This window comes from Simochromis diagramma, unplaced genomic scaffold (genome assembly GCF_900408965.1).
Source record: "Simochromis diagramma unplaced genomic scaffold, fSimDia1.1 OVJJ01000753.1, whole genome shotgun sequence".
NCBI lineage: Eukaryota > Metazoa > Chordata > Actinopteri > Cichliformes > Cichlidae > Simochromis > Simochromis diagramma.
In genome coordinates, this window is record NW_024387523.1 from 14,783,021 (window position 1) to 14,797,956 (window position 14,936).

Below are 14,936 nucleotides of genomic sequence, written 5' to 3' on the forward strand. Positions count from 1 at the left end.
TTGTGTCACAACATTAATTCAGTCTTCCCAAGTTTGCCCAAAATTTATTTATATTTATAAAAAAAAGAGCAAAAAACATTAACCTGATATTTCACGACAGTTTTCACACAGATATTTTGACTTGTGAAAATATCTAACAGTGGTCCCAAAAAGGATTTTCATAAACAAATCACAAAATTAAAAAACAATCTGCAACTAAACTTAACCACACACAGCATCACGCAACACAGACTTAAAGCTTCTGTAAAACTGAAACAGACAAAAATAACCTCAAAGAGTCTCTGACAAGGATTTCCACCACGAAACACAAACCAGCGCTTCATGGGACTTCACAGTTCATCGTGTTTGTAAGTGAACTCTCTAGAGGATATAAAGCCATCCTTGTTCTCATCCTCTTTGGCAAAGATATCCTCTGCCATGTTCTCGTGTAGAGTGTCGTTGGGAGGGTAGCCGTGACGCTCAAACTCCTTCCTTAGATACTCTTTCACCTGGCAGACATGAAAAGAACAGGATGACTGGGACTTAAGTACAAACATAATAAAATAAATTAGAAATGACACTTTTTCCTCTTTGTACAGAAAGTAAAGTCTAGAGTGACATGGGATATGTAACCAATCCTTGTAACTTCATATATGTGTTTTCAATGGTTATCTTCACCTCATGCTTGGAGAGCTTCCAGTCATCGTTGAGGTCCATTTCCTGAAAGGACTCATGTGACCTGGGTCCATTTCTGATCTGTAGCACCTCGATGATAAAGGTAAGCGTGCTTTCAGGTGGAATCTTACCTGAATACAGAGAACAGGAGGGTAATGGGCAGAGATGTCAGTTCAAACTGAAATTGAATATTGCCAAAACTTCCAGTAAGCATCCAGGAAGTTTTCTTCCGTTGAAGAACACAGATGGTAAAAAGGAATAAAAAGCAAATCTATTGCTGTGAATCTGTTGGCATTAGAAAGGTTAGTTAGAAACAGAAGAGACAGATGTTATGGGTTAGAGTGGTTTGTGCTTACCGGACAAAAAAAAAAGCACAGTATTGTTCACATGCTCCACGTAGAGAAAAAGTGGACTAATGTCACTGAATGAAACCTTCATTCAGAGACATTGAATGAATTCATTCCTAGAAAGCAATTAAAAAGAACAAGAAAGACAAGTATAATAAGATGCGTGCATAATAATATCACACTGTGAGAATTGGAGACACCAAGAAGACCGTGTCATAAAACATGCAGTGAAACTTCTTAGATATGGATGAAGCTTCTGTACCTTTTCCTTCCTTCCCATAGGCCAGTTCTGGAGGTATGACCAGTTTTCTCTTCTCTCCTGAGCACATGTTTTGCAGGCCTTTATCCCAGCCTTTGATTGCTTCTCTGATGCCCAGAGTGAACCAGATTGGCTGCTTGTCACCGTTGACTCGACTGGTCAACAAACACAGGTGTAGAAAGAGTGAAAAGTTGAGATGTAGAGAAGGTCTCTGAGGTGTCATCAAAGGTCAAGGAAATTATGATGCTTTTCTCAGAGTTATAATGATTCCTGCTGATATGAATGCTCCAATCAGACAGTTTTTCTACTGCAGGCTCTATGTGATTTCAAAGACTGTGGACCTAGCCAACCCCACTGAGAGAACATTAACAAATCGACAAGCTCCATCTCAGAAGATATCAAGTGAACACTATCTTTCCAGCTGGAACTGTATGCTGCTTTAAGAACAATAAACCTTGATCACCAGTGACCCGAAAGAACTGATTGTTAAAAAAAAAGACGCCTTCATGTCTGGAGAAAAGGAACTGAGGAGAGTGCAGCATGAAGGGCATTCTGCAGCCTCCTCCTTCAGTAAACACCCTCATCACCTTCAATGATTTTGCCCTTCTCCACTTATTCTTCATTAAAACCACATCCACCCCACATCTGAGGAACCACCCCTGCTTGTTTGTCTTCTGGCCTGGTTAGAAGACAGCTGGAGAAACTACACACTACAGCAAGGACGCAGACCCTGATGGCATCAGTGCGAGGTTCTGAAGACCTGTGTTAGCCTTGTGTCTGTGTTCCTGAGTCACTTTTACCACCTGAGTCTAAAGCAAGAGAAGATAGCTGTATTATTGCATCATAAAAAAAATATCTGTCTGGCAGAGTCATCTGGCAGTCGATGTTATTATTTATGGGATAAATAAAATATTTTTCATTAATTCAAGAAGAGGGATATTATTTTTCCACCCACCCAGTGTCAAAACCTTACATATGTGAGGTCCAGCCAATCTGAAGACTAAAGCTGCTTGTTGTAAGCATTGGATGAATGAGAGGTAGGGCTGTGCGATATGACCAAAATCTCATATCCCGATATAAGAGTTCTATCGTCCCGATAACGATATAAATCACAAAAATGTAACATTTTCTGTAAATTCTGTGAATCTCGGGCAGCTCGTCTTGCGGGAAGTGTTTCCAGCTGCGCGTCCTTTACCCGGAGTCAAGTGTTTTAACCGATGCACTGAAACTATACATTTTTAGACACAAGTTGTAAAGGCCGCCGTTTTCTTTGTGAGTATTTATTACACGGCGTGCTGCGGGGAAAAGCCTGTTCTAACGTTTGAGTCTAAGGTTTATTTTTTTAGCACCTGGCGGCTCCTTTTTAATTCTCATCCGTTAATAATCTGCTCTTTCACGTGATTCAGTTTATTTTGAAAAGTCTCAACAGGATCTTAAGCTTTATTGTGAAAGGTTTATGTGGAACATAAACAAGCGGACACGTGATGGTTTTACCGTAGTTGTTGCTAACCACAACGCATAAAAACAGGCACTTGTCCGTCTGTAGTGTGGTTATATAAAATATAAGAGAAAGAGAGAACTTGAAGAAATGAATATAGCCACTACAGTGACCATCAAAACAATGAAAAAAATATTGCTGTAAACAGTTTATTTTGCGACACCACGAAACAAACGATAGCGTAAAATGAAACAGACTTTTTTATATGGTCATCCGATATATATCGTTATATCGAACAGCCCTAAGGAGAGGTGCACTAAAACATATCATATGATAAATAAGGATTATTACAGAGTATATAGAGCCCTAAATGTATCAGAGTGATGCAGTTTTAAAACCTAAATTCAATGCTATGTAAGCTAGGGCAGAGATGGAAAATGTTTTATTGCGGGGTACACAAAGTCCACTTCAATCTTAACAGACTTAATACCTGAGATGTCTTAGTATTAGAAAAAGAAGTGTAACAGTACACAGGTTCTCTGTTTTTCTGCACAACAGAGAAATATTTCTCTAGTAAATGAAAAACATCTGTTGCCACGACTCTTTGGGCATTAATTGTAAGAAAGAAATGTGTACAATTATAGAAAATGTTCTGCTAGCTCATTGCCCAGACAGTCCTGCAATTATAAAACAGAAGAATTTGTTAGTTCACAGAAAATCTATTTTACAATAATATTATTAATTTACATTATTATTATTTAATTGTTAAACTGTTAATTTGGTGTAATACGACTGTCCATGGGGGAGGTCTTTACTCTAAAACTTATAATACAGTTAAAAGTCCAAAATTGATCCTAATCACATTTTCCAAAGCTCGCACTGGAGTCTTGGCTGGGCCCATTTTTGGCCATGGACCTAATGTTTGACACTCTTGCACTAAAGCAGGGACGTCAAACTCATTTTACATCGTGGGCCACATACAGGCCACTTCACTGGTCCAGCCCACCAGTGAAACTCCCCTTTCTGTCTGTGTAAAGAAGTTAAACTACACATTGAATCGTTCACATGTCTTAGTATAAGGAAAAGAAGCAATTTTTAATAGTATGACTCAGTTTTTCTACATGATAAGGAAATTCTGCTGTAGTTCTTGGAAGAAATCAGTCAGCATGACTCTTTGGCCATGAAATTACAGAAAAAGTTCTAGTTGCTAGTAGCTTACCATGTAATTTAAAAAAAAAAAAAAGTTTTTGCTCATTTTAGTGAAAAGACTGAAAATTTTCTGTCACATAATTTGACTATCTATTACTTAATAACTTTGGTGTGGTATGAATGGCCCTGGGGGAAGTCTTTGACAGTAGTTAAAAGTTTTACAGCTATGTGTTCAGTGGACCAGATTGGAGTCTTTGCCCGGCCTATTTTGGCCCACGGGCCTCATGTTTGACATAACATTTAACTTTGTATCCCTTGCAGATAAATGCTAACATCGACATTCGAGAGTTTTAAATCTATAAAAGCTGTTTATGAAACCAGGGTGACGTCACTGCATCTCTCCTTCAGCCAGCTCCTTCATTGCTTCCTTGACAGAGTTGCATCATCATATTTGAGCGTATAAGCCTCGCGTTAGCCATGAAACAAACCTGGAGAAAAACATGGTGCCATTCTCAAAGTATCCGTCATGATGCACCAGCAGAATGTCTCCATACTTGGACTTTCGGTGACAGAGGAAAGGTCTGTGCAGAACTTCTATCGTCACTTCAGCTTCGGGCAGCTTCCCCCCGCTGCTGACGGACACCAGCATGAAGGAGCAGAGCCAGCTCAGCACAACCAGCAGCATGCTGACACAGTCAGCTTTCAGAAGAAACAGCCTGTTGAACAAAGAGCTAAAAAGTTTCTAACAGACTTGCTGCAGCATGAAAACGTGCAGCTGTTCCTCTACGTGGCAGAGACAAGTCGCTGCAGGAAGTTTTCCTCTGATTGGCTGATCGTTTTTCGGCAGCCCCACCCACAGACAGTCCCACTCACAACTTTCCTTTGGCAACATCTGAATGAATCTTTATTAGTGTACAGTGCTTCATGAAACGTACAGTCATGCAGTCAGATTATCAGCTAATTACAGTTTAATGAATGATTTGATGTATCCCCCACATGCTGCTGCAATAATCAAATATGATCCTTTTTTGGATGACATTCATTTTTTCCCATCTCTTCCATCTGAGTTATTTGGACATTCATTTCTAAAAGGCCTCACTTTGGCTTGGATATTTACAGCATTGGTTAAAGCGGTCTGTCGTGCACTAAAAAAACACATTTACATGCAATATGACAGCATTGCACTTCATCAATATACTGCATTTTTTTTGTAATATATTGCACAGGAATAAACACACTTACACACCCCTGATTTGTATACTACAGTACATATATCTCTATATCTTTTTCATATTAAAAAGTGCTTTATAACACAGCTTATTTCTGCATTAACAGTCAGCAAGTCATACACAACTATTTCGTATGATACAAACATGAAATCATTAAAATGTTTCCCAACAGTTCCAGTGTCCGTAACAGTGCTGCAGCCGATGAAGTGACACTAGCAAAGAGCTGTCTTCTGAGGTCAATTAGAGATTACACCTCCCGTGACCTTTCGTGGCTCAGAACAGGCACAAGAGCTTCCCTTAATTACTCTTTCTCAGTCTGTCGGTTATTTATTAATTCATTAATTTATTTTTTTAAAGTGGTGAGACTTCAGTTGAAATCTGAAGTACAATCCCTTTGATCACAATGATCATCAAGAGGATTTGCAAAGATCCACTGAGGCTGTTTTCAAACCTCTGAATTCAGGTGAAGTACTTGCAGCCAGTAGAATCAATGAGGCATGAGTCGGTGCATTTGAGATGCCCAAAGGACCTGCAGGAGACACAAAAACTGGTTTGTAATACGTGCAATTGATGTGCTGCATTGTCTTACAGTTATCGTGAGTGGACTATTTTTGGAAGATAAGCATACTGACTTATTTCTCAAAGCAGACCCACCATTAGATGAGCTCTTATATTCATACAGTAACACTTACTATACTTACAAAAACGCTCTCTCTGTATTTGTTTGTATCTTTGGCTGCAAACTCCTCCTATACCAACAGAGGCTTGTTTTACAAAGCAGGATTTTGGCTTATCCTTAACTTCAGGGTTAACCCTGTGTTTTGTTTAGGTGGTTCAAAATTAATCTTTTGGCTTTTGTCCTTTTTAAAGCAGCGCTGCGTTTAGTGAATCCACATCAGACAATCTGGGTATGTTGAACTTTCTTCGCTGTAGAGGACCCAGGAGCTGAGCAACTGAACTTGTCACACATGTGTATTTTAGGCCGCTGAAGGTTCTTAACTATATAAGAAATTATGATGCCATCATAGTCCATAAAAAGGAGTTAAAAACATGTTAAAAAACAAAAAATCTGCATGTGAGCATCTTTATGACTCACTAATAACATTTTATGTTTTATATTTTTTAAAGTCAGGACTCACAGAAATCTTGGCCTAAATAAAGTACGGCACTGAAAACCCCAAACTGTGCTTTTGCTATGATATAGAAATGAGATATACTGTGTTACATCACGGGTTTGAGCATATACCAGCTGTGTACAACTTGGACAGTCTATTGCAGGGCTAACAGAGAGAGGCAGGCAACTGTTCACAATCACATTCACACCCAGGGTCAATTTAGAATTGCCAGTTAACCTAATCCGTGCATGTCTCTGGACTGTGGGACGACCCAGAGTAGCTGCAGAGAACATGCAAACTCCATGTAGAAAGGCCCGGCCAGCGGACTGTTTCAAACTGTGCTGCTCACAAAACATGTTTAAATTTCACTACGTCACCCTAACACTGATTACTACACTGCAAGAAGACAAAAGATGATGCAGTAACTAGCTCACTAGTTGCTAACACAGTACAAAATCTGAGATTGAAAACTGAAATCAACGTGAATGTGTGCCAAAAACTTCAGTTTCTCAAATGGCCATGTGAAAATGGCTCCAAATAGTCCGTCCTCACAGAGTCCCATATTAGAAATGCAGTTTTTGACACTTTAATGGATTCAACTTGAGTTATCTGGTCTCTGGAGCAAGTCTAAATGAATGGACTCTACATTTGTGTTCTGAGAGCTGTCTGTGAACATACCCAGGGAGATAAGACTTGCAGGTCTGGTAACCAAAGTCTTTTCCATCGCACTCCTCTATTCCTTCGTGTCTGTAGCCATCTCCACAGTAGGCCCACTTACAGTCTGTCACAAGGGAAAGGAGGTGAGAGGCAGCAGGAGGCAGAGGAGGGTAGGGAGAGAGAAGACATTACTAATTTCTTTGGCACTGCAGTCTGCTTCAGTGATGCCAATACAGCATTTTCTTGCTAATTTAATTGAACAGAAGCAGAGAGTAGGGAGAGGATGGCAGCAGAAAAAAGAGGGGGGTTGAGATTAATGAAAGATCAAGGAAAGGTCTCACAGTGCTTACTAGCTTTCATCCTATGCCATGTGGGATCAGACTCTGTGGTGTACTGGAGTTATGCTCTGCAGGGTACCTCATCAGCAGCAAAACCAATCTACTTTACAGTTGGAGACTTTTTTTTTTTTTTAAATTTAGACAAATGAAAAGTAGTTTCAGCTAAATTCACATAAGCTGGATATTTGTAAGAGATAAAGAAACATAAGCAAAATGGGACATCTTGCATTATATGAGTTTTCAACCTCTACAGGCTATTTCTGCAGGTGTGCAAGTTAACAAAGCAAACACGGAACTCACTGAGGCAAGAATCTGTGACAATCTGGTTTCCATCATCACACTCCTCTCCGTGCTGGGCTTGCACCTTTCCATCTCCACACACGCCAACTCTGTCTGGGACTTTCTCAGTAGACTGGTATGGCTGGAAGGGCTAGAAAAATTGAAAGAACAAGCTCCAACTTCCTCTGAGTCTAGTGGTTTGCATGTAAGATATCAAAGCATTGAGGCTAAAGTTGCAGTTTATTTTCTGGAAAGCTTTTGTGTACCATCTACAAAAAACCCCCACTTTCTTCTAGCGCTTTCAGCCTCATACCGTTGCCTTCATCAGTACATATAGTCATACAGTTGACTTGCTGCTGCTCAGTGCTGCAAATGCTTTGAAATTACCTGTATGGGCTTCCATCCATCTTTGTCTTTAAAATAAAGCATCCTCTGATCCTTCCTGAATGCTATTGCATTCTCTTGTTGTAGATGGTCCATCTCCTCCTCACTGTTTACCACAAATATCTTGTGGTGAATATGAAACACACACACACACACACATTGATCAGTGAAAGCATGCCAATTTAAATACTCAATAACAGTATTGTGACAGGATGTGGTTTTACCGCTGTGACTTTATTTCCACTCCGCCGCTGTGTGTAACTTCCAAAAGGAGCATTATTTGGTCCGAGAGCACCTTCACAGTTACAGTGACCCGGTGGACCAGGAAGACCCTTATCCCCCTTTTCCCCTACTAGATAGAGACCTATAAGAAACACATAGTTTACAAAAATAAACTTGGATAACACACAAGCAGCCAGTGGGATACTGCTTCTGATTGTGTCATGTCTGTGAGCTACTATACCTGATGCAGGAGGACCAGGTGGCCCAGGGTGGCCAGTAGGACCTGGAGGTCCGGGAGGGCCCATCAATCCAGTGGCCCCAGTCTGACCCTTCATACCCTGTGCAAATTATAAAATACCAGAAAGTAGATTACAAAGCAATTATGCAAAAAAAAAAAAAAGTGCTAATCAATGGGAACAGCATCAGTGAGTGTGTGTGTGAGGTAAAAGACCCCACTTCAGTGGCTATATTTTCCAAAACTGTTTTAAGAACGTTTATTTTTTTCACCTGTTTGCCTCTCTTCCCCGGACGCCCAGTCGGTCCTCTCTTCCCTGATGTTCCTGGCTCTCCCTTCGGTCCTTTTTCGCCCTTTGAGAGAAGCAAAATTGAGGAATAACTGGATAAAAAGCAAATCTTTAATCTTCTTAAGTCTTTAATTACTCTTACCTTCTGTCCAAGCATCCCAGGCAAACCAATTGAACCCTGTTCAGAGACAGAATGGGAGCTTGTTGTGAGAACACTGACTTTATCATAACATGTATATGAAATACTTAACAGTAATTTATTTGGGCACTGAAACAGCCAAACTAAGAAAAAGGTCTGAAATCATTTTAATTTTAAATTTAAAAAAAAGGGAGTGTATCAAACCTTATCGCCTTTTAGGCCTACTGGTCCAGGATCGCCTCGAGCTCCCTTATAAAAAAAGAATTGGGGCGAGGGGAGAAAAAGAAAATGTGGATATGACACTTTTTTAGTAAGAGCAGTTAGTTAGAGGATGTGACACAGAACTTGCCTTCTCCCCTTTGTAACCACGTAAACCCTGAAAAGACAGAGTAAGAGACAAGAGTACATCAGAGAGAGAAAGCTTAATAAGAATCAAACAGGTAGTCCTGTAAACATGCCACTAACCTTTATTCCAGGTGGTCCCCTCAGTCCTGGTAATCCCATGAGTCCAGGGTCCCCTTTCTCACCCTGAGAAAAAATACAACTAGATGTATTTCAGGTGTCAGGAGTAAAAGACAAAATGTACCCAAAAATGTGTCTGTGCCTGGAGGAAGAGTCATGACACTTACCTTGGGCCCCTGTGGGCCAGGCCATCCTGGAAGTCCTTGTTTGCCTGGCAGGCCTGGAGCTCCAGTACGACCCTACAAAAACATCAATACCAGCAACAGTTTCTCTGCCCGCTTCAGTAAAAGTGATGTGAACACAAAAAGCTGCTCGTCTACTCTAAAACTGCACGAAGAATTTTGCTGCAAACTCATTTAGAGTCCGACCTCCAACTCAGACTCAGCTCTAGAAGCACTGCAAATTACTGGACGGGAATGAAAGCCTAATCAATCTGGGTTCTGGGCAAAAGAGCCAAACATGATAGACAACAGCCAAACATCTCCGTGACACCCGGACAAGCATTGCAGAGCTGCTGCCATGCTAAGCAATGTGCTTTCATTTAACTGCCTTTCATTAAAACCGCAGCCTGTAGAGACTCTACGGACCTGCTGTCTGTGTGTGTGTGTGTGTGTGTGTGTGTGTGTGTGTGTGTGTGTGTGTGTGTGTGTGTGTGTGTGTGTGTGTGTGTGGAGTGATTTATCACGAAGAGCAAAGGCACTTAGAGTGATTAAAGTAGAGAAGTAGAGTGCTGGAGAGGCTGGATCAGCAGGACTAGAGTTTGGTACGAGAGCTACTGGAGCAAGGCCAAGGAAAAAGAAATACGGAGAGAGGAAGCCGGAGCAGAGGAGAAAAAAGGAACAGCAAGGTGAGGGGACAACGGGATCAAAGTTTGCTGCAGGACGAGCATCTTCTGGGACTAATGCAGTGGGACCCATTTAGCATCTGCAGAGGATATTCTGAGCACATCAATAGACAAATCACATCACAGAGCTCCAGGATGCATCCAGGGGGGAGAATAGAGGCAGACAGTGGGGAAAATCCTGATCCCATTACACCAAGGACAAGATGACGAGATGGACCGGAGAGAGTTGAGGAGCACAAGATGTGCAGGAGAGGATGAGCAGCTCACCTTTAACCCTGGACGTCCAATTTCTCCCTGGAGGAGGACAAATGGAGGGGCAGGAGATGGGGTGCTCGTTAGAGCAGAGAAGAGCACAAGGACACACACAAACACAAATGCTTTTACAGAAAACTGCATTAGAGACATAATTCACTCACCCCCACCCCTCAAACAAAACCCTCAAAACACACACACACCTTCTCTCCCTTTGGTCCTCTTATGCCGGGCAATCCACTATGACCCTGAAAAATGTCACCAGATTTATATAAATCTCACATATCCCATAATGAGCATGGTACATTTGTAGAAAAATCAATACTAAAAAGGTTTGCGCTTGTTTAACAATATGTCCATCTGCTGTCTAAGAATGGTTTTGCTGTCAGATGGATGCTCTGTGGCTAAATCGGGCTGAATTGCTTTTAGAGAATGATTTTGTGCAGCAGCTTATTTATTTATTTATTTATTTTGAAGTAAAGCCTTACCTCTGGGCCAGTCGGACCTGGAGGTCCCGGAGGTCCAGGCGGACATCCTGGTATCACAGGCTTTGGTTTTATCTGCACCTCCCCTCCGAAAACACTCGGCTCCAACAGGCTGTTGCCGTCCTTCATTCGATCAGTAAACACACAATCAGAGAGAAAGTTCTTTTTAAGTCAGTGGCCTACATCGGGCAGGCAGGGGAGGCTGTATAGAAACAGGTGTGTTTGTGAAGACGTACAGGGCTGACCCTCTTCCAAAGCTGAGGCGGAGGAGGGAAGAGTGGTGGTGGAGGAGGTGACATGAGACAACAGGGGTCAAACCTCATCGGCTCGGCCAGGAACCTGAAGTCTGAGGGGAACAAAGAGAGCAGTGCGCATCAGATGGAGTGGAACATGCACACACACACACACACACACACACACACACACACACACACACACACACACACACACACACACGCAAAGCTGGACTTACCTGAGCGGGCTGAGAGGATGCTGTCCATATAGGAGTGATGAGATGAGGCCCACGCAGGAGACAGAAGGATGAGAAAGGTAACTGCAATATTCTCCAGGTCCATGCTGCTGGATTACTTTTCCTAAAACGCACACAGGGCAGCCGGTTATACACACAGTACACTCTATTTCTGTTCCCTGAGCTTACTGCAGTAGTTGGCACCTGCCACTTTTCCTTATTCCCTCTTGAGGGTGTCACTATTTCATCACTTCAGTCCACTAAAGCCTCTCTCTCTCTCTCCTTATAGCATCATAAACTTGTTGCAGCTCCACACTGCAGCAGATTTAAACACCGCTGTAATTCCAGCCATGCACCACCACTACCACCATCACCTACCCACCCTCTGTGCCAGAATTAGACAGAGGGGAGGCCACTGCTTGTCAACAATAGTAAGATTCATTCACACAAACCATTTTAACACGCTCACACTGCATGCGGTCAATGCAGGTCAATAACAGGAGGGAGAGAGAGAGAGAGAAAGAGGGTGGCTTTGCATAAAGATGCTGATAAAGGCTCACGTGTCACTCCATATCACATCGTCACTGGCGCTCACTTCTTCTTCTCGCAGCCTATTGATTAAACAGTACATGCTGTCGAAACGACACCACAGCCCTACACCACTAATAAATGTCATCCCGTGGATTTCATTTGCGCGATCTCTTTACCTTCAGCTCGAAATTGCGCCGCACTTGTTGTAGACACGCCGTCCGGCGCTCCTTTCGTCTAAATGAGATGCGCGCTGTGCAGTCCCGAGTACTGTGGCTCCTCTGACATTTGTGTAGCCAATCTGGAGAGCTAATAAATCCGATCCACTTATCGACCCGCTTCTTCACCGCCGGTCAATAACAACACAATTGCAGCTCAGAGGACCGTTTGTTTTTTCTCTAGGCGCTCCTCAGAGCCCATCAGAGAGAGAAGCCACTGAGTGGAGCAGACACGGCGGTGTGCTGTTCAGCTCCCAGCGGGCGTGGATCGCGGGACCATTTACTGTTGTGTCATCTGGATCGGGTTCAGGACAGCTGGCCGCATAACGCAATTTAAGTTTGCGCGTGCCTGCACTGGCCTGGCACGTTCTGCGTCCTCAGTGGTGAGCTCTTTATTGGAGTAATGGCGCCCTCTGCTGGATACCTTTGTCCGTTTAATAAAATAAAATAAAATAAAATAAAATAAAATAAAATAAAATAAAATAAAATAAAATAAAATAAAATAAAATAAAATAAAATAAAGTTTCACTGACAGCTGATTGATCGAGCCTGTTGGTGATAATTGTTTGTAACGTGGATTTTATCTTTATCTTTTTTACCAATCAACACTTTGGTTGTCCGATTAAATTGCACTATTTTGTATATAAAGATGAAAAATAAGACGCAATGCTGCTTCGGATACTGCAGGAAATATGTTATGTGTTAATAAAAACTTTTATTTGGATGTTTTTTTTTATTTGGATGCCAGACACGAGTAAGCAACTCGTGTCTGGCTGCACTTCATCCACCCTGCCAGATGTGAAAGCAAGCTCAAAGATTACAAAGGAAAATAGACAGCTAGACAAATAGGGCCTGGTGCAAGACACTTTACCAGCCTTGCAATCTGTTAGAGCAGGTGCCTGTCTAGTAAGTGGTGGAGCGGGTGGCCAAGATTTTCCATAATGGATAGCAGATAGTTCAATGATCTCCTCACCACCACATCTTCAAAAGTGTCCAATTTGCAGTCAATCACAGAGCCAGCCTTGCTGCTCCCCCAGTAAGGTACACCGTACTCACCACAACTAACTGATAAAAAAGCTCTCATTTTTTGCTGCACCCAGTGAAGTATGTAAACTTCCTTAGGAATAGATCCTGATCATCCATTGCCTGTGGGGGTGGTTGTCTGATCCACATAGTTTGGGAGGAGAAAGGAGAAAAGGGCAAAATCACTGATAGTAATCAGGATGTGCAGTGATAATGAGCAGTGTGTGATGGAGGAGCCAGCAGAGGACTTCTGGAGGATAGACACCTGCTGGACAAACTTAACTCATTTGCTCTCTCCGCTCACTTTTATCCGTCTGTAATCTTAAACCCAGAGGATTCAGGATAGCTGTTGGTAGGTTTAAATTTCACATCCAATGCACACCGTCTTCTGATTTGCAAAGTAATTTGTCCTTCAAAAATATATGCTCTATGAATATATTATTAGTCTCTCAATCTAAATTTTTGTCTGCTAGAATCCTAGTGCTGTGTGGTGAAGCCAAACATATTAAAAACAAAGCAGTGCTTCAAGAAAATAAATGGCAACCTTAAAAAATCACACCAGCTGTGTTTTTATGCAAAAATTTAATATAAGATTAACTAAACACTACAAGGTCAAAGTCAATGGTGTTTGGCAAATGTAAAATAGCATGCTAACTCAGTATAAAGAATGAGGCCTGTTAAACTAATCTAAGCACTTTACATTGTTCCTTATTCTCTTATCTTTTTAAAAATACAACAGCAATCTATTTGTTGACCATACTATCCATAAAAAACACAGAACAGAAACAAAAACAGAAATGAATTCAGTGAAAGTAAAGAGCAGCACTGTAACGATCGAAGTCTGTAACACCCAGTGGTTTGAAAAGATGATTAAAAACCTCTTACACAAAGCCTGCCCAAATTGATACATCTAAACAGAAAACACTTATGAACAGTGAACGTTAACAGAGAACAAAGTTCTAACAATGTTCCACACAAGCATCGATCAGCAGTAGTTTATGCGCCTCATAAGCTTCTTTTAAATAGTCTATAATATCCTTTCTCTCTTTTTTCTTTCTGATGCCACTGAAGATCATCTTGGTGCCTGGAATGTACTTTTTTGGATTTTCTAGGTAAACATTCAGAGTGTCTTCATCCCATACAATATCTAAAAAAGAAAACACAATAATTAAATTAATTCTTTGAGATTAAAACATTAATGTCTCCTGCCTTCTTAAATATGTAATATGGTAAATGGCCTGCATTTATATAGCGCTTTACTAGTCCCTAAGGACCCCAAAGTGCTTTACATATCCAGTCATCCACCCATTCACTCACACATTCACACACTGGTGATGGCAAGCTACATTGTAGCCACACCCACCCTGGGGCGCACTGACATAGGCGAGGCTGCCGGACACTGGCGCCACCGGGCCCTCTGACCACCACCAGTAGGCAACGGGTGAAGTGTCTTGCCCAAGGACACAACGACCGAGACTGTCTAAGCCGGGGCTCGAACCGGCAAATTTCCGATTACAAGGCGAACTCCCAACTCTTGAGCCACGATATGTGCCTTTAAATTGTATCACCTCATCTCAGAGCAGAGCTGTGAATCGGAGAAGAATGCTGGCTACTGTGCTACCTGTTCAGACCTGCTGCTCTGGCTGTCAGGTATGGGAAACATGTCCTTTCTCAATATTATAGCAGAAATATACACACTACTGAGCACGGCAAGGGAAAACTCCCATAAATTCCAGTACAGAAGAGTTAAAATGCAGATTACAATTCACATTCAAAGCTCTACTGAAATTTATAAGATTATGAAGGTTTGTTCTGTCAGGATGTTGAATATGAAGACGAGGAAGACTGCGGAGGAGATTTGTGGATGTAGTGAGGACATGCAGGGGGATGGCATAAAAGAAAATGATGCTGAGGGATAGAA

General features: G+C 41.7%; 2 protein-coding genes across 3 annotated transcripts; both read right to left on the minus strand.

The window, feature by feature from the left end:
- Window positions 1-28: 28 nt before the first annotated feature.
- LOC120726691 (peptidyl-prolyl cis-trans isomerase FKBP14-like) lies at window positions 29-4,659 on the minus strand. Its single transcript, XM_040020476.1, has 4 exons — window positions 4,336-4,659; window positions 1,264-1,415; window positions 658-785; window positions 29-488 (listed from the first exon to the last, which is right to left on the minus strand). Exons 1-4 carry the CDS (start codon window positions 4,530-4,532, stop codon window positions 330-332), a joined length of 636 nt encoding a protein of 211 aa, XP_039876410.1. The 5' UTR covers window positions 4,533-4,659; the 3' UTR covers window positions 29-329.
- Window positions 4,660-5,429: 770 nt separating this feature from the next.
- On the minus strand, window positions 5,430-12,377 carry wu:fc38h03 (acetylcholinesterase collagenic tail peptide). 2 transcript variants are annotated; one of them, XM_040020477.1, is made up of 18 exons: window positions 11,954-12,377; window positions 11,250-11,370; window positions 11,014-11,123; window positions 10,781-10,900; window positions 10,496-10,540; window positions 10,308-10,334; window positions 9,364-9,435; window positions 9,200-9,262; window positions 9,084-9,110; window positions 8,939-8,983; window positions 8,738-8,773; window positions 8,579-8,659; window positions 8,313-8,409; window positions 8,074-8,213; window positions 7,853-7,972; window positions 7,487-7,616; window positions 6,870-6,972; window positions 5,430-5,605 (listed from the first exon to the last, which is right to left on the minus strand). In XM_040020477.1, the coding sequence occupies exons 2-18, from the start codon at window positions 11,350-11,352 to the stop codon at window positions 5,536-5,538; spliced, it is 1,389 nt and encodes a 462-aa protein (XP_039876411.1). In that variant the 5' UTR covers window positions 11,353-11,370; window positions 11,954-12,377; the 3' UTR covers window positions 5,430-5,535. The 2 variants fall into 2 exon arrangements, with proteins under 2 accessions (XP_039876411.1, XP_039876412.1); XM_040020478.1 differs by lacking the exons at window positions 10,308-10,334; window positions 10,496-10,540.
- Window positions 12,378-14,936: the final 2,559 nt, after the last annotated feature.

Coding starts and splice junctions, on each gene's coding strand:
- wu:fc38h03 (XM_040020477.1), bottom strand. CDS start 11,352: ATGGACCTGGAGAATATTGCAGTTACCTTTCTCATCCTTCTGTCTCCT. Junction 9,111..9,199: donor GGGGACCACCTGGAATAAAG/GTTAGTGGCATG, acceptor CTGTCTTTTCAG/GGTTTACGTGGTTACAAAGG. Junction 5,606..6,869: donor TGCAAGTCTTATCTCCCTGG/GTATGTTCACAG, acceptor TGTCTCCTGCAG/GTCCTTTGGGCATCTCAAAT.
- LOC120726691 (XM_040020476.1), bottom strand. CDS start 4,532: ATGCTGCTGGTTGTGCTGAGCTGGCTCTGCTCCTTCATGCTGGTGTCC. Junction 1,416..4,335: donor GGCACCATGTTTTTCTCCAG/GTTTGTTTCATG, acceptor TTTGTTGACCAG/TCGAGTCAACGGTGACAAGC. Junction 786..1,263: donor CTATGGGAAGGAAGGAAAAG/GTACAGAAGCTT, acceptor CTCTGTATTCAG/GTAAGATTCCACCTGAAAGC.